We start from the raw sequence: 19,072 nt of genomic DNA, 5'->3' as shown, positions 1-19,072 counted from the left end.
ATCAGACACAACCATGTAAGCTGGCAGTTATTGACAATAGCAATAGGTATTCTCTGTGCACTTAATGGTAAAAGATTGAATTACTTCTGTGATATGTGAAAGAAGCCCTTTACTGCACATCAGTGTTGTGCAAAAAATAGAAAACTGTGTACTGTCTGGCATTTCACAAATGTAACTCAGTCTTGTGTAATTCTAGAGAAGAGGTAAACATTACACTACCTGATGTCATTGCAAAGCTGTCACATCATATTGATCATGGAAGAGTTAGCCGGTTCAACATTGCAAGGTCAAATGTCTGGGATGGAGCAGTCCGAGGTTTCAAGCGTGCAACATATTCAGAAACCTGTGATATGCTGGTCAGATTTACTGATGATGCTGGTGTTTTTGAGGATGGAATTGATACAGGTGGTCCAAGACGAGAGTTTCTAACTCTACTGATGAACCATCTTAAAGACCGACCAATTTTTGATGGACCAACAGGACGTTACTTAGTCTACAATGCAAATGGTATGTCTACATAGTGTTAAGATGTGTGACTTGTAATTATATATCACATCACTTATACACTTTGTTACTTGAACTGTTCCAGAGATATTTAACAACAACATGCTTACGGTTGTCTTGATTTTAATGCATCATGAAACATATTTGTATGTTTCCAAAAGTAGTTGCTAAATATGTGTGGAACAGTAGAAATAACATTAAAAGCAATCTGAAATTGTGGTTCGAATTGTAAATCACCCAAAATTCTAAAATATGAATGATTTTCATTCATAGTTCTCCGGGAGGATGAGTACTTCTTGGCAGGAAAGATGATTGCGGTATCAGTTGGACATGGAGGCCCAGGTCCGCATTTCCTCTCGGAAGATCTTGTACTGTATCTTGCAGGCCAGCCTTCATTCAATGCAACAGTGAATGATGTAACTGAAGAAGAAATAAAGAAAGCTTTGCAAGAGGTAGGAAAAGCATAATGCTATAGTAGGGCAAGGTTTATTTATTAGGTTCTTCAATGCTTTGAGAAAATCATTACTTCATTGATAACATATAGAGTAATGCATTTATTGTTCCGTGATTGTACAAGATATAGGGTTAAACTAGATAAGTAACAGAACAGAAATTTATGAGATAACTGTGTATACTGTATATGCCCCTCTTTTTGTGTTTTAGATTGACTGTGCTGCTTCTGTCGAAGCTTTGCGAGAATGTACTTTAAAACATAGCACAATGTTACAGACAGCTGGTTGTCTGAGATATGTGGCTACTCTTGAAGAAAAGAGAACAATTGTGTCAGACTACCTCCGATGGTATATTATCGACCGTAACTCATGTGTAATTGACAGGTACCATCATATCCTAGTCTTACAATTTTTGTAAGTTACATTGCCATGTTAAAAGCAAACATGATGTCAGTCTGCAATTCAGTTGTTAACAAGCAACTTACAACTACTGCATTATTAGTGAAGGACAGTTCCAATAATTTTCAACATATATTATTTCAAAAAGGGTTTCTGGTGATGAGTCAGGGTCACAAATGTTTTAGTCGATAGTGATTTTAGGGAAATGTCCTGGTCCTTTTGCAGTTTCCCATCTCATTTCAACAGTAGTACATAGGGGCAGGCATGCTGTTCAAGCCTTCAAACCATCTAAAATAAGTGATCTAAAACCAGAAACTCAGAAAGGCTTTAAGAACATACCCCATTGACTCATCTTTAAAGGGAAAATGCAAAAGCAACACGAAGTTTCTCTAATATGACCCGATACACTAAAACACATTTTTGACTCTGTCAGCAGCAGAAAAATCTTAAAACCTTAGACGCTGAAAATTATTGGAGTAATCATGTTTTTAATATACTGTCCATACACATACACTATGTGATTAGCACTTTATAGCAGTGTGACAATGTATTTTGTACTTTTTAGATTTAAAAATGGTCTTTCAGCTCTTCAGTTTTTGACTGCACTGCAGCAGCATCCTACTTTGATGATCCCTGTGCTGTGCCACTCAGAAAAGAAGGTCACTGCTCTTGAACTTGAGGGACTTTTCAAACCTGACCTCAGTCCATCAGGGAGCAACAGGAGACTCAAAGAAGGACAAACATTAGGCTACTGGGCTGACTATCTCCTTGATTGTGAAGGTTTGCAAAATAGATTGCATAATTATTTATTTTACAAGTAGTTAAAAATAATACTTAACAATATGCCAAGATGTGCATGAACAATTCTGTTTCCTTACAGAAGGTCAGGCTGCTGTTTGCGTGGAAGATGTTTTCATGTTTGCAACTGGACTAACTTCACTTCCCCCGTCTGGATTGGAACCACTGCCAAGGATTGAGTTCCTGGATGATTCACCGTTCCCAATGGCAAACACGTGTTCAAACACAATGAAATTACCACTGCTGGATTCATACAAGGTGTTTAAATCACATATGGATTTTGGAATTCAGAATTCTCCAGGATTTGGCTGTTTTTAAATCAGGGTCCACTAGATATGGATAAGTGTGTGCCTTAAATCACTGCAGGTAGAGAACCTGCATCCATCTGCACTGGTGGACGCACTTTTTTGCACTATTATTTAATTTTGTAATAAAACTTTGCTGCATTTGTATATTTGAGATTTTGAAGAAACCACATGTTTGATTACTGTTTATTTAAGCAACAACTGAAGATGTTTTAATGTGTTCTTGTTTACAGTATGTTACATTTGGACAGTTTCATCATATCCTGAGATCTGAAAGAGAGATTTCCTGGTAATAAAGCCAAACCAAGACTACTTGAAATTAAATATTTATTTTTGATACTTAAATAATAGTGTAATAAATATTTTATACTTTTGCCTTACTTTTACTCCAGTTTATTTCATTTCATTTCACTTTATTTACAATAATTTAGGACAGATTTGGAAGTTTTTCCAGTAAAATTTAAAATTCACGGACAGCACAAGTTACTCTTCACACGCTTGAGACACTATTCCATTAATGTGTGCATTATTAGATCTGTAGTACACAGAACAAATTATAACTGAGCGATTTCTTTAAGATGTATATACAGTTCTGATGCAGACTCCCAGTTCTCTGGCTTCTGTAGGTGACTGTGCTCCATAACAAAGTCCAAGTACTCCTGCATGTTCATGTCACCACATGAATGCGTTGGCTGATTTGATTCGGGGAAAGTATCCAGTTCTGTACATTCAATCCTAAATCCACAGTCTCTGGAGCCAAATCTGGATTGAGAAATGGATCTGAGTAATAGCATTTATTTACATTTCAGCTACAAAGAAAACAAAAATTTACTGGGAAATGATAATCCATTACCTGTGTGGTAAATAGTACAGTTCATTAGGCACTCCTCCAGGACATGATGCGGTTGTAGAAGGGCGAATCCGGTGACTATTCCACAGAGTCCTGCATTCTATCTATCTATCTATCTATCTATCTATCTTCATCCAGGTCCTTCTGTATGACATCACTGAAGCAAAATCTTAGCAAGCACTGATGTTCACGACTTCCATTAAAGTGTCCTGCATCTCTGAGGTCTGCAAATAACTCCATCCAGAATTGAGACCTATATAGATAACTGGGTTAAACTTCATATTAATTCTGCTATTTGCTTAAACATACCAATTTATTTACACTTGTGGATCATGAGATAATATCAAGATAAAGAAAAAAAATGTTTACAAGTGTTTGGGGAATGTTACTTTTAAAATTAACGTAGTCACATTCCTCATAACTTACAAAAAAAGTACTCATATATGTTATATAGTTTAATGCATTACAAGCTCTGCTTTTCTTTGCACTTTTTTCCTTAAAAAGTAAGAGATACAAAAACCATACTTATAATAAAAATTAATTATTTTTATGAACTCCTTTATTCCTGATCAAGATGTTAACAAACAAAATTCCATTTATTTATAATGCAGCTTTTAGAACTCCTTATTTTTAGTCATAGTCTTTTTATTTCTTAGGATGTCAGTTCTAGCATTGGGTATAGTAGAACATAAACTCCACAAACGCTTATTTTAAATTTAATTGTAGTGGTCAACTACATTTAAATTAAGAAAATATATTGTAATATGTGTTGTGAAGAAAATAACATCCATCCCCTTTTTATATCCCCGACCTGAGCCCCCCAAGATGCATTTGCTTCCTGTCTTTCACCCAGTACTGCTGCAACAATCACTGGCTCCCTGTGACCCTCAACTGGGCCGATTAAATTTACCCTTCAGCACATGCAGGATGTCACCAAACGACCTGAAGAACTGCGGGCACTATGTGACAGCCTCAGAAGGCAACGACTTAGAGAAAAGGGCAGTACTTATAGGAAATAAAGCCGTACTAATCCTAATAATAAAAATAGTAATTATTATTATCATTTTTGAGCAGCTTAAGTAACATTTATATTTTCTCCAACAAAATAAGTCTTACATTAAATTACTCGCTACTTTAAAAATTAGTTTGACAATGTAACGTAACTTTGAACGTTGCCCCAACACTACAGAGCACAGTAATTGGCCAGGGATCCTAAATAACGCATTTAGGGGTGGCGTTTGAAAAGTTAATCCCATAAATTTTTAACGCGTTTATGGCGATTAATCATCAGCCTTAACGTAACTTAATACATTGTTTTTCCTCAACATGCATCACAGCTGTAAAATGTGTAGGCTAAGAGTAATGATAAAGAGCGATAGTTCATTTAGGTCACTTACCTTCCCTTTCTGAATATGGACCACCACGACTCAATACGTTGATTGTTCGTGGATGAGCCATACATGTGGCTAGACACTCCCGAGTAGTAGTCGGCATGCTGGTGACGTAGGGTACATTGAATTGCAGCCATAATGCCATTCTCCGTGCCGCAATCGGTCCTCAGCCTCATGGGCACAACACCAAGGTGTCGCACACAAGTTAGGAAATTGTGAGCGATCACTGATGGATTGTTATTTGTTGGTCCACTTACAAGCCACAGTACTTTACGTGAAAATCCATCAATGCATCCAGAAATAGCAAATCCGAATGGCTTTAGTTTGTCGTAACCATCAGCATGCCACATATAATTCGGCCCCATCGAGTGATAAGTTCTTCTTATAAACCTTCTGCGTGCTCTCTTCTCGCATCCTCGGGGATTTAGCTCCCGGAGTAAAGCCATAACATCATCTCTCTTTACTCGCAAATTGTACTTTTGCCTGAGTACTTGCCACATCGTTCGGTAGCCAAAAAGTTGACCAGGTCCACGAAGCTCCAACGTGATGGCATTCCTGGCAGCGTTTGTGGAGGAATACTCCTTTCTACGATATAGTCCGGCTTCTGTAAGTTTAGTTTTAAGACACCGCAAGCTAATGTTTACACCATGTAAAAAGGACATCATGTCAACGATTACATTGTAGGAGTGGCCTTCATTGAAATAGCCAATACAACAACGTATCACATCTTCCATCTGGGGAGCCTCTTTTAGAAAGTCTAAACATTTCCCACAAGAATAACAAAAGCAAGCTAACTGGCTAAAATGGTTACCACAAAATGGACAAAACATCTTCGCCCGGCAGTGCTAATCGCTACAAACTCTATTCATTTTCGACCTCGCAAAACAGTTTGAATGACACAAAAGGTCAGCAACAAGCACTTCCTGTGTGTTGTACCTACCCTTTCCATTTGATTTGCCGCTTGTAAATTTGTTTCGGGCCACTTGTAAAGTTGTTTTCTGAACTGTTAATTTGTTTAACCGCTTGTAAATTGTTCTCACTAATGTAAATTTGTTTTCTGAAATGTTAATTTGAATTCCTTTGTAAGGTTGTCTTAATGGTTATAAAGTTGTTTTGTGAAATGTAAATTTGTTTTGCCCTTCTCAGCCACCGTACAATAGCACTCAACCATAGTAACTCAGCTCTATTATACAGCAGAAGCTCTTAATATTTATTAAGTACAACTGGTTACTTCTACACAAAAGAACTTAAAATAAAACTAATATATGAAAAACCATAAACCACACAGTCATAATACTACAGTGGTTAAAAGTGCGAAAAGTGACTACAAAGTGCTAGACTGTCATCTGCTGCTAAACAACTTGGTAAAGGTGTTACTTGAATTATATGACTTGTGTGTGTGCCTTGCCCAGGAACAGGGGAAATATTATTAAGGTATGAAAGCCACAAAACATGTGCAACAACTATTAAAACACTTTGGTGTTAGGCCGTGAAAAATGTTTTAAAATCATGCGAAAACAAAAACTTCCACAATAATTCCTTAAAATGCTTTCAGAATGGATTGTATTAGCCATTTCTACTGCACTTGTTATTGTCCATGTTCATTTTCTTTACAACATTTTGGCTTATAGTATTGCAAGGAGAAGCAATTTTCAACTAAGCTGAAGTGTTCTCTTTCAAAATCACAAATGCAATGGAGCAAGCCTACAATGTAACAAAAGCTCCAGTATAAGCACCTCTTTCTAAACAGTGCCTACCCAAGCAGATATCATGTCCACAAACAGACACCTTTTTATTTAAATATTTAAACTTCCGTAATTGTCAGGCTATATTTTGGGAGCTATAAGTCACTGCACAGGAAGGCCATTAAAACTGCTTGGAGAACAAGTGTCAGCTAAAGAAGGCTAGATACGAATAAACTAACAGAGTCATTCAAAAAGGCTTTTCAAAACTAAAATAATTTTAATCCATTGTATTGTTTTCTGTATCCTGCCAAGGAGTCATCCTACCTTTGAATGGTGGTATCTCCATAATTTGACATTTTGGATAATACCAACAGATGTTAGTTCAATACTAAACACATCTGTGTGTGTATGTGCATATATAGTGCTTTTCTAACCAATTCAAAGTACTTTACATAGATTGTGGGGAACCACTTCAAATCAAATACCACCAATGTGTAGCATCCATCTGGATGAAACGACAGTAGCCATTTTTATGCCAGTAAGCTCAGGAGCCAAAATGACAGGCCATGGTAGGCTAGTAATTACCCAAAACATTGAGGTACATCCTACTTTTTTGGAAGGATGTCCAGGGATCTTTTACAACTACAGAAAGTTAGGACCTCATGTATATGTCTCTTCTGAAGGCTGGCACCGTTTATTCAGCACAGTGTCCCAGTCACTGCACGGGAATATTGGGATCCACACACAGACACAGGGTAGGCACCCCCAATGAACTCAACAACACCTGTTCCAGCGGAAACCCAAGCTTCTCATGGATGGTCTCCTACCAAAGTACTGGCCATACCCAATCATGCTTATTTTGAAATGTAAAAATTGAGAGGCAAAGATGTGCGTTTTAAGAATAAGCAAGCAAATAACCTTTTATATTTTCAGTCTATCCAGTAAATTTGATTTCCCCATGTTATTTTCCTTTTATTAAAGGTCAATGTGATAACAAAGGTAAAATAAAAGGCACATCTACAAAACACTTGTTCTGTTTATTTTCATTATAGCAAAAAAAAAAAAAAAACTAACAAATTGAATGCATTAGACAGTTAGGTGAGAGTGTTACCCCTAACCAAGCCATGGCCAGAAAAACTAGTATAAGAAAGCTGATGGATGCATAGACACCAATAATGATAACATGTACCTTCATTATTATAATGAATTTCATTGGAAACAAACTAGTAACAATTTTTGTTTGCTTAATTTAATTGTTAAGAAAGAATACTTATCTATGGTCATTTCAATTCTGTTCTAGCCAAGCACATTCTGAATTATTTTTAATTAAAAAAAAATTAAAACATTATTCATGCTATTTGTTTTAGCGTGAATCTACCCAAACATGCTAAACACATCAGGCTGGGGAAAAACAATCAACTTAATTTGCATAGACTCATTGGCCATTGGAAAAGCTGCATTGCTTTGACCTATTTAGTGTGCCCTACATATGAGACGCAAATGACTAAAAGAAAATTTAAAATTACAGTTATGAGTAAAGCATCTTTGGAAACTTCTAGTTAAATTAATTTTACACATGGATGAATGTAGGTGATCAGTAATAGTTATAGCCTTAGGCAATCAAAATTTAGAATTTACAATGTCAGAATCATTTCGGATGATTCCAAGGAAAAAAAAAATGTTTACATCTCTCCCTGCATGGCATTATACTGTACAGATATTTTAACAAAACTAGTCAAAAACAAATGGCTAGAAAAAAAATGAATGATGTGTGCCACAAATGTATTTAAGAAAAATAAACAAGGAAGGCATGATCAAAGGGAGAACACAAAGTATCAGCTCAAAATAAACACAAAACCTACCCAAGATGGAGAGTTGGCTCTAGGCCATTTAAGAGCATGCTCAATCCCACACCCACACTCACTGATGGAGGCCAATTCAGAGTGATTTATGAAACTAACATGAATATTTTTGGGATGTGAGAGTAAAAACTCCATACAGCACTGGGAGAAGGGTGCAAACACTACTCATACTGAAAACAGACTGAAAGAATCTTTTCCCAGCTGCAGAGAAGCTTTAATGCTTGAAATGGTGGCTTCCGCTGGCCAGTTCTACTGAGAGATTTCAACACTCACAAAAGGCAGTGTTTCTCAAAGTGGGGTCTGTGATACAAGGCAAGGAATTCCACAAAATAACTGGTAAAATTTGATAAGCAATTCTTAAATATCACATGTATACTTGGTGTGTTAATGACCTACATATTCTCTTCTCCATTTCACTTTTTTAAACATTCAAAATAAGGCCCTTTGCTAAACAAACGAAAACAAAAATCAAACAACGTACAAATATTCCAGACAAGAGTGGTTGCATGTGCACAAGGCAGCATTAGCAAAGCCCACAAATACTGTTTTACAATAGCCAAATCAATAACGGACTACCTGTTACCCTGCGCCACTCTGCTTTGCTTGGTACCTCTGAAAGGGGAATACAATAATCTTACAGATTAACTCTTTTCAAGACATGCCGAGTGAGACCCTTGCACCAAGCATGAGCATATGCGTGTAAGCTTACTTTTGTGTCATTCTCTCGAAGCCAATAAAAATGATTGTGAAGCTTCATGTCACTCATTTTGTACAGTATATACTGCTGTCAATCACAAGTTCATCAATCACTCATTACTCTGCTTTGCTCAGTTGCATTGTAAACTAGTCAGCCAGACAGAGAAAAAAAAAATGTAAGTAACAGATCTCTGGGTGAAGCTTCTACATCGTCAAATGAAAATAAAGCAACATCTTTTAAAAATGGACAAATATGATAAGAATTATATAGAGTTTGACTTTTTTATATAGAGTTTTGGCTGTGGATAAAATATAGGGCACACCTGCATGTGGAGAATGATCTCAGAGTCTACCTATCATCCATCACTCCCAGTAATTGAGACAAGTTAGAGACAAGTGCTCCCCTCTCACTAATGTACAAGGTACCCGATCATTAAAAGTAAATGTAAAAGTGTGGTGGTGTGCAATTCTAAATCTAAACAATGTGAAAAAGTGTTTTACTTTCAAGAGTTCTATGCATTTTGTGATAAATTATTTGTTTGGTGTTTCCCTATAGAGGGAGTCTGTCATTTTGCCCACGAACCTTCTAAAGGTTCTATGGTCTAAAAAGTCTGAGAACCCCTGAAATAAGGAATGATAGACACACCTGGAGGAAAGGCCATGCTAATCTAAATCCAAACAACAAACTAATAATGGATTTCTGTGCTGGTTTCCAATTGCTTCTAACAAGACCATACTTGTTTGCTCATGCATGTACCTGTCACCAGAGCACTCTTAGCCAAAGAACAAAGACTAACTTTGCAGTCATATCATCTGATCTGAGTTTGTATGTCCTGGAAACCCTGGCAACCAATCAAGGCTATGGTTTGAGATGACGCAAATGTCCAAATCTTTAACACTACAGAACCAGAAGATGCACATATACTGCAAGTGTCTTTTGGGAACTCCTTTCATATACAGACATGATTAAGGTGCCATACTTCAACTGCCAAACTAAAAAAAAAAATATTGCTTTCTAATAACTGAGTCAATCAATGTGATCAGGTGACTAGTAGGTCTTAACATGCCCATCTTCTTCCCCTCGTATTATCCTGTAGCTGTGCTAGGTGTTGCCACTGCTTTGATTACCTTCTCTGTTAATATGAGACCAAGCAGTGACTGAGAAAACTTTGTAAGCATCATTAGTGAATGACCCGACACTGGACATTCATTGTTTTTTACCAAAAAGTAAGGGACACTGACCTAATATAGTTATTACTCTGAACCACTATCCTCAATTGATGCCACTCACTTTAAATTCTAAATACAAAGAAAAAAAACTCAATGCACTCATTGTCTTTTATAATGTTTTAACAGTTGTCAAAAAGAAATTAAGCTGCATTTATGCTTCATGCAAAGATAAACTTTTGTTGCTATAAATACACAAAATGATACCATCAAGGTACATGAAGGTTTATTTTGCAGTGTCATGCACATGGACTACGTGAACTTAGTGCTGAAGCAACACTGGTACTTGACTGGTCAAAAATTAGCAGAAAGAAGAATACCCTAGCCCCCGAAAAAAACTCAAAAAAAACAAAATACCTGCAAACACCACCACATAAACTTGGAACACTTTGACATAGCACTTGCCTTTGCCTAGACCTGTATATTCTGCTTTCAGGTAATGCAGAAATATGACCTCAATGGCTTCTGAAAGCAAAGTCTGCTTTATTTATATAGAACATTTAATAAAACTACAAGCTTTGCCATAAAAATCCCATATCCAGTTTAAAAAACAAAAAAAAAAAAAACAGCTCACTGAAGCTAAAAGCTAATAAATATATACAGTATACAAATAACTGAAAAGCTATACACAATATTAATACATTTAATTCTTAAATTTTAAGCATAAGCCCTTTACAATGTGCCAAACACCAGTCTATAAAAAATGTTTTTGTGATTTAAAACTAATAATCGAAGCAGCAGCTCTTATATCTTAAGGTAGAGCTTTCCAAAGCTTCGGAGTCACAGCTGCAAAAGCATGGTCACCCATAATGACCGCTTCATACTTCACGCTCAGAACGCATACGCACACATCATGGCTGCCAAGCATTCCCAGCGTTCATTTGACACATCCTCTGAGCACATACTCAGAAACTAACACGCCACATGCATGAGTTGCAGTACTGCCAAAAAATATGGGTGTGCAGTGTGTTAAAGTTGGAAAGTAACGTCAGAATCTCTGCTTACTATCAACATGTGACATCTGCGTGCTTCGATGTCTGATGAATGGTTTGATGTGGTGAAGCAAAATGCCGACACACAAATGTATATGTGGTGTTTTTATATTCAAGCATCGCATATTCCCCATCATAATGACGCAATACAGTTTAAAGGTCTCACATACCATCTTCTGTGCCGTCAGCTTTAATCTCGAAATTTCTACTTTAATCTCATATTTTATCATTAAAGTAGACCGTCGTAAACGTCATCTTAAAACCAACCCGGTTGTTAATTGCTATGTGTTTCTGGGGCTTCCTCCTGAGTTGACAGCAGTGGCAGGCAGCGATTGCCACACAGAACAAATTAGATTTGAGATATTCCAGCACTCTGCACATTTAGAATCCTTAGATTTATATTTGACATCACTTTCATGATGAAATGCATTAAAGTATGTATGTTACATTTTACAGATGAATCATTAACTTTACTTAAATAATGAATACTGTTAATTATACATGTGGAGGCGGCACGGTGGCGTAGCAATAGCATTGCTGCTCGCAGGGAGTCACGTCCCTATTGTTCCCTGCCTGGAGTCTGCATGTTTTCTTGGTGGGTTTCCACAGTGTGCTCTGGTTTCCTTTCAAGGACATGCAGGTTTGGGAATTTGGTGATGCTAAAATGACACCATTAGTGTATGCGTGTGTGCTTGCATTCACCTTGTGATGAACTGATGCCTCATTAAGGGGTTGTTTCTGCCACGTGCCCGATGCTTGCTGGAATGGATGCTTCCCAGGACTGATGGATGTAATCATTAAACATCCATCCTTTTCAGAGATATCGTGGCAAGGTGTTCTGAATTTCAGGCAATTCACAACACAGCAAAGCCAAACATTGTTTTCTCACCATGATGATACCTCACACTGCCACCAGGTGGAATCCTTCAGATTAATGTAAGCACACAAGTATAAAGAGTAAACCTCTTGTGTAGAACCAGTGTCACATGAAGTATAAACCTGGTCTAAGGTTTCAACGTGTCTGTGGAATACATAATAATTCAGCCTCACTACAAACCAAGAGTGAGGGAGCTACCTACAACCACACACTCATTCAGGAAATGGTCCCCTGAGGCAGAGCAGGTTCTGAGAGACTGCTTCTGTATGGACAATGTAGTTCCAGTAAGAACAGTATGCTGCTATGCTAACAATAAGCCATGGATTACAAGTGACATCAAGGGTCTTTTGAACCAGAAGAAAAGGGCTTTTAAAGGTGGTGATCAGCATGAGCTCAAGCGCATGCAGAAGGAACTCCGAGTCCAGCTCAGGAGCAGTACAGGAGAAAACTGGAGCTGAAGTTGCAGAATAACAGCATGAAGGAAGCGTGGGATGGGATGTAGATCATCACTGGCTGCGGCTCGCAGCGGGGTGCCTCCATCAAGAGAGACAGGGAGAAAGCAAACCTGATGAACAACTTTTTTAGCAGGTTTGACCACCCTAACCCACTCTCACTCTCACCTCAGAGTACTGCATTCTCCACCAATTCTTCTGCTGATACCAGCATAGGAGAGAGTTTTACCCCACCCACAATTACAGCAGCCCACGTAAGCACAGAGCTGAGGAGACTTCGTGCCAGCAAAGCAGTGGGTGCAGATGGAGTATCGCCACAACTGTTGAAGGCCTGTGCGTTGGAGCTAGGGAGTCCTCTACAGCGCATTTTCAACCTGAGCCTGGAACAGGGGAGATTCCCGAGGTTTTGGAAAACATCTTGCATCACCAAAGTCCCAAAGGTATCACGTCCTAGTGAGCTGAATGACTTCAGGCCTGTCGCCCTGACATCACATGTAATGAAGACCATGGAACGGCTGTTGCTTCACCACATGAGGCCACAGGTCCGCCACACCCTCGACCCTCTGCAGTTCACATACCAGGAGAACGTGGGAGCGGAGGATGCCATCATCTGCTACACCGATCCCTCTCCCACTTGGACAGAGGAGGTGGTGCTGCAAGACTTATGTTTCTGGACTTCTCTAGCACCTTCAACACCATCCAACCTCTGCTCCTTAGGGACAAGCTGACAGAGATAGGAGTAGATTCATACCTGGTGGCATGGATTGTAAACTATCTTACAGACAGATCTCAGTATGTGCGTCTTGGGAACTGCAGGTCTGACATTGTGGTCAGCAGCATAGGAGTGCCGCAGGAGACTGTATTGCTCCACTGACAGACTGAGGAGATCGTTCCTCCCCCACACTATGCGACACTTCAATTCCACCTGGGGGGGTTGGTGTTTAACGGTAACATTATGCTTGTTTGTAGGTGACCAAATACTTATTTACCACCATAATTTGCAAATAAATTCTTTTTTTTTTTCTCATTTTGTCTCTCATAGTTGAGGTATACCTATGATGAAAATTACAGGCCTCTCTCATCTTTTTAAGTGGGAGAACTTGCACAATTGGTGGCTGACTAAATACTTTTTTGCCCCACTGTATGTAAAATGAGCAGTGTAAACATTGTGAAAGGTTTACTGTAACATTTATATTCCTCCAAGGTTCAAATTAAACCACAAATAATCCCAAACTATTGTCTTTCTTAAGAAAATACAGTATAACTTTCACATTAAGTAAGGGACACTCATTCCACATGTTTCTAATAAATGTTATTGGTGGTAGAAATAAAACTGCAAAACTTGAAAACATGTAGTAAACATGAAAATATCCACATAACTATGGTTCTTTAAAACTAATGGTAAGACCATAAATCAAAGCAACCAAAAAGGTACAGCAAGTAAGCCTTATTACCAATTACAATAGTTAATGGGATGAAAGCAAAGTGCACGAAAAGGACAATTTACAGTAAAACAGGAAACTGACCCACATTCAATTTCAAATCACTTACAAGTCAGTTTATTAATCCTCTTCTCTGAGACCATATTTGGTGCACTTGCCCCAATGTACCAATAACAGTAAAATACATACTGTAACTACAAAATATTTAATATGTAAACAAATATGTACTTGAATTTTATTTTCATCCAGGACTCTGACTTCTGAATACCTCTTCATTGTTTATTTAAGTAAAGGTAGCAGAACTTCCAGTAATCCCAAAAACAAACAAACTACAACAACAAAAGATTGCTCATGCTCATTCATGCACTATGTTTTCAACCCCACCTTCACTTGCATTCTAAAGAGTTCTTCCTATTCCAACCTCATTAAGCACAAAACCAACTTCACTCTTACAAAGCAAACTATTAAAGTCACATTCTGCAAGTTCAACCAGACTCCACTTCCTCAGGAACAAATAAATGCATTCGTGTGCCAATAAAGTGAGTAGTGCATAAATTCAATAAAGCCATTTTGAATGAATGACAGTATCTTCTCTGTCGACGGGTTTTTGTACAACGTCATCTCTATTCCGGGATCCAGCAAATGCCTGTTCCTATCAGTGGGTTATTTCTTCCCCCTTTTAAATTTAAACGCACACAATTCCCACTCAGACTCGCCTTCTCAATGACTATCAACAAGTCCCAAAGAAAAAAATTTGCAAAGATTTGCGTTAATCTACAGCAACTAGTCTTCAGCCACGGTCAGTTGTACGTGGCTTTTTCTAGGGTTAGATCTTTTGACTCATTATCTGTCGTCTCCACCAAAACACCTATTCATAACTGCGTCTTTCAAGAAGTATTTATTCTTCTTGATTTCTGAATTCCTTTCTCACCGTTTTCCGTTCCTATTCTTACGTCGGCCAGTTTCTAAATAAACTAAGACTTGGTGGGTCCATGATTGGCTGGCACATTCAGATAATGTAGGCCAACTGGCCACTATTCCAGTTCAGGCATTCTAAAACATAAAACATAACATGTTAAATATAAACATATTAAAAACAACAAAAAATAAAGTAGGTTTCATATATCGGATTCATTTTGCCATTAAGTGCTTTGAGTAAGTTAGAAAAGCAGCACATACATGTAACTGGTTAATATTATTATTATTTAAAAAGAAAACTAGCTCTTATTTGCAAGCAGCAATGGATGTTGCTCAAGTTTACAACTTTGTAAAGTATAATTGTCTGGTGCAATATCAGTAATGGTTCAGTTCCAAAGTTCCCAGTCATCCTGTAGTTACATTCCAGAGCTAGAAGTAGTCGTCTTCTTCTTTCGCCTGCTCCCGTTATGGGTCGCCAAAGCGGATAATCTTTTTCCATATCTTCCTGTCCTCTGCATCTTGCTCTTTTACACCCACCACCTTCATGTCCTCTCTCATCACATCCATAAACCTTCTCTTAGGCCTTCCTCTTTTCCTCTTACATGGCAGCTCCATCCTTAGCATCCTTTCTCCAATATATCCAGCATCTCTCCTTTGCACATGTCAAAACCAACGCAATCTTGCCTACTTTACTGAAACTGGAAAACACCTTAAAAAACGTAAAATTACTTTTTTGAGTGTGATGCACTCTAAACACCTTCCAAGGGGAAAAAAGGAAAATGTATTTATTATTGTTATCTGACATCCTAAAATGGGCTAAGCCTGATAACGACCCTATAAATCTGGCTTCATTGCAGCTCAGCTCCTGTTTAATAGCACAAGCTATTCTATACTAGGATTCATAATCTGAATTGACAAGTATTTGGTTGTAAAGAGCAACCGTTATCATTTGCTCTCAAATCTGGGCCTGGGCTTTACTCTTGTTCACCAAGCTAAAAACTATCTACAGGACTGCAGCCATCTTAAAGAAACTATCCTATGATTTTGGTTGTACAAGTTTTTGGTATAGGTGTATGGTAGTGGTCTGCACCGTACCAACTTTTTGGTTCCACTCCAAACCTTTCACGCCATAGTTTTTATCCCACTCCTAAATCACATGTATGCAAGTAAATCTGTTTGACCATTTTTTTTTTTTGTTTGTTTTTTTCCTATTTCACAATATAATCAGGGTTGATTTATTGATATTGTTCTTCAAAAAACAGACAGACAAACAGATAAAGGGTGACCAAATGTATTCTTTCCCAATGATCCCCTTTTTTGAGATCTAAAATAGCAGTCTGGCTGATAGTTATAAAAATCCTCAAAATAGTCTGGGATTTTGTCATGGTCATTACTCAGACTGTGCAAACAAATTGCAGATATTTTGTTCAATTCATGTGGAAAAAGCATATGTTTTGAATCAACTACAAGTTTAAATCATAGGCGGCATACGGTTTGTTCAAAGAAAAGCACACGTCAGTTTCATTCAGTTGATAGCTAGGATGACTGGGCATACCCATGTCACTATTGAACACCAGCTTGTAAGTACAAAAGGTGCCCAAAAAATGAAAGGGTACCTGGAATAAAATAAATAAATAATCCCATGTTCGCCAAGGAGATAAGTAGGAAGCCAGAATGTATGATTGGTTGAGCTGGCATGTTTCACTTAAAGCTCATCATCACTCTGAAAAGCACAAAACTTCTGATAAGTGAGAGAGCTCCATCAGCAGAAATTGACAGACTATTTAATGAGGCAGGTTTCATTATTTTTCAAAATTTTCCAATACAACAAATAATTTTTAAGATTGATGAGGACTTCTCCAATGAACCATGTAGTGGTCTTCACTTTTATTTGTTAAGTCATCTGATGTCCTATCTTCTTCTTCTTTCGGCTGCTCCCGTTAGGGGTTGCCACAGCGGATCATCTTCTTCCATATCTTTCTGTCCTCTGTATCTTGCTCTGTCACACCCATTACCTGCTTGTCCTCTCTCACCACGTCCATAAACCTTCTCTTAGGCCTTCCTCTTTTCCTCTTGCCTGGCAACTCTATTCTTAACATCCTTCTCCCAATATACCCAGCATCTCTCCTATGCACATGTCCAAACCAACATAATGTCGCCTCTCTGACTTTGTCTCCCAACCATTCAATATGAGTTGACCTTCTAATGTACAGTACTATTTTCTAATCCTGTCCATCCTCGTCACGCCCAGTGCAAATCTTAGCTTCTTTAACTCTGCTACCTCCAGCTCTGTCTCCTGCTTTCTGGTCAGTGCCACCGCCTCCAGCCCATATATCATAGCTGGTCTCACTAGTGTCCTGTAGACCTTCCCTTTCACTATTGCTGATAACTGTCTGTCACAAATTACTCCTGACACTCTTCTCCACCCATTCCACCCTGCCTATACTCTCTTTTTCACTTCTCTTCCACAATCCTGATTACTCTGTATGGTTGATCCCAAGTATTTAAACTTATCCGCCTTCGTCCTTGCATCCTCACCATTCCTCTGACCTCCATCTCATTCACACACATGCATTCTGTCTTATCCCTATTGACCTACATTACGCTCCTTTCTAGAGCATATCTCCACCTCTCCAGGGTCTCCTCAACCTGCTCCCTACTCTCACTACAGATCACAATGTCATCAGCAAATATCATAGTCCATGGGAACTCCTGTCTACTCTCGTCTGTCAACCTGTCCATCACCACTGCAAATAAGAAAGGGCTCAGAGCCGATCCCTGATGCAATCCCACCTCCACTTTGAATGCATCCATCACTCCTACTGCAAACTTCACCACTGTCACACTTCCCTCGTATATATCCTGTACAACTCTTATGTACTTTTCTGCCACTCCCGACTTCCTCATACAATACCACAACTCCTCTCGGGGCACCCTATCATATGCTTTCTCCACGTCCACAAAGACGCAATGCAACTCCTTCTGGCCTTCACAATACTTCTCCATCAACACCCTCAGAGCAAACATTGCATCTGTGGTGCTCTTTCCCGCCATGAAATCATACTGCTGCTCAATCATCACCTCTCTTTTTAACCTTGCTTCCACTACTCTTTCACATAACTTCATGCTGTGGCTCATCAATTTTATCTCCCTATAGTTACTACAGCTCTGCCCATCCCTCTTATTCTTAAAAATTGGTACCAGTACACTTCTTCTCCACTCATTAGGCATCGTCTATCTTTCCAAGATTCCATTAAACAATCTGGTTAAAAACTCCTAAAACACCTCCATGCTTCCACAGGTATGTCATCTGGACCAACAGCCTTCTTACATATATTCTTCATAGCTGTCTTTACTTCATCCTTGCTAATCCGTTGCACTTCCTGATCCACTATCTCCACATCATCCAGTCTTCTCTCTCTCATTCTCTTCATTCATCAGCCTCTCAAAGTACTGTTTCCATCTGCTCAAGACACCTTCCTCGCTTGCGAGTACGTCTCCATCTTTACCCTTTATCACCCTAACCTGCTGCACATCTTTCCCAGTTCATTCCCTGTCTTGCCAATCGGTACAGGTTCTTTTCTACCTCCTTAAGTGTCCAGCCTCTCATAGAACTCATCATACGCCTTTTCTTTAGCCTTCATCACGTCTCTCTTCACCTTTCGCCTTATCTCCTTGTACTTTTGTCTACTTTCTGCATCTCTCTGACTATCCCATCTAATGTTCTATAAAAAACATTAATATCAAAATAGTATATTTTTGTGCTCACTGTTATGCAAGTGAACTAGCAACCCCTGCCACACCTTAAAAAGTCTACTTTTCAATATACCAAGAAATTTAAATTGATTGAATTGTTTGATCAGAAAAATTAATAAAAAACCATTATATATAAAGGCATGCACCAATTTACATTATATCCCCTCTCTCTGAGCGTATTCTTTAAAAAAAAAATCTGGTGGTCAGCCTAAGAGATTTCAAGTTAAGCATTTAAAATACACGCCATTCAAGGACACACCAGGCAAGACATGAGACAGCTGCAGCTCATCCAAATATTCCACTGACACTGTCCTCCCAAAGGCAAGTCAATACATATATGAAAGAAGGGCGGGATGGGGGGAGTAACCATATTGCACACCTGTGTTACAAGCTACTATGCAAATACACCACAATGTCTCCAATGATTAATTTCAAAAGTCTTTAAAAAAAAAAAAAAAAAAAAAAG

The 19,072-nt window shown here is 38.4% G+C and overlaps 2 protein-coding genes and 1 long non-coding RNA gene across 4 annotated transcripts in view; 1 reads left to right on the top strand and 2 right to left on the bottom strand.

Annotated features, from left to right (window-relative positions):
* LOC114666084 (interferon gamma receptor 1-like) overlaps positions 1-19,072 on the bottom strand; it is a 73,178-nt gene that overhangs the window by 42,452 nt on the left and 11,654 nt on the right. The gene's annotated exons all lie outside the window — the stretch shown is intronic.
* On the top strand, positions 835-2,834 carry LOC114666086 (uncharacterized). 2 transcript variants are annotated; one of them, XR_007933565.1, is made up of 3 exons: positions 835-956; positions 1,921-2,135; positions 2,236-2,834. It is a non-coding gene; the product is annotated as an uncharacterized LOC114666086 (long non-coding RNA). The 2 variants fall into 2 exon arrangements; XR_007933564.1 differs by having other exon boundaries at positions 841-956; positions 1,168-2,135.
* LOC114666085 (uncharacterized) lies at positions 2,908-5,611 on the bottom strand. Its single transcript, XM_028820821.2, has 3 exons — positions 4,706-5,611; positions 3,312-3,561; positions 2,908-3,220 (listed from the first exon to the last, which is right to left on the bottom strand). The coding sequence occupies exons 1-2, from the start codon at positions 5,527-5,529 to the stop codon at positions 3,429-3,431; spliced, it is 957 nt and encodes a 318-aa protein (XP_028676654.1). The 5' UTR covers positions 5,530-5,611; the 3' UTR covers positions 2,908-3,220; positions 3,312-3,428.

Source organism: Erpetoichthys calabaricus, chromosome 15, assembly GCF_900747795.2.
Source record: "Erpetoichthys calabaricus chromosome 15, fErpCal1.3, whole genome shotgun sequence".
Classification (NCBI taxonomy): Eukaryota; Metazoa; Chordata; class Cladistia; order Polypteriformes; family Polypteridae; genus Erpetoichthys; species Erpetoichthys calabaricus.
This window is presented reverse-complemented; position numbering and strand designations above follow the sequence as displayed.

Coding starts and splice junctions, on each gene's coding strand:
- LOC114666085 (XM_028820821.2), bottom strand. CDS start 5,529: ATGTTTTGTCCATTTTGTGGTAACCATTTTAGCCAGTTAGCTTGCTTT. Junction 3,562..4,705: donor TCCATATTCAGAAAGGGAAG/GTAAGTGACCTA, acceptor TTATCTATATAG/GTCTCAATTCTGGATGGAGT.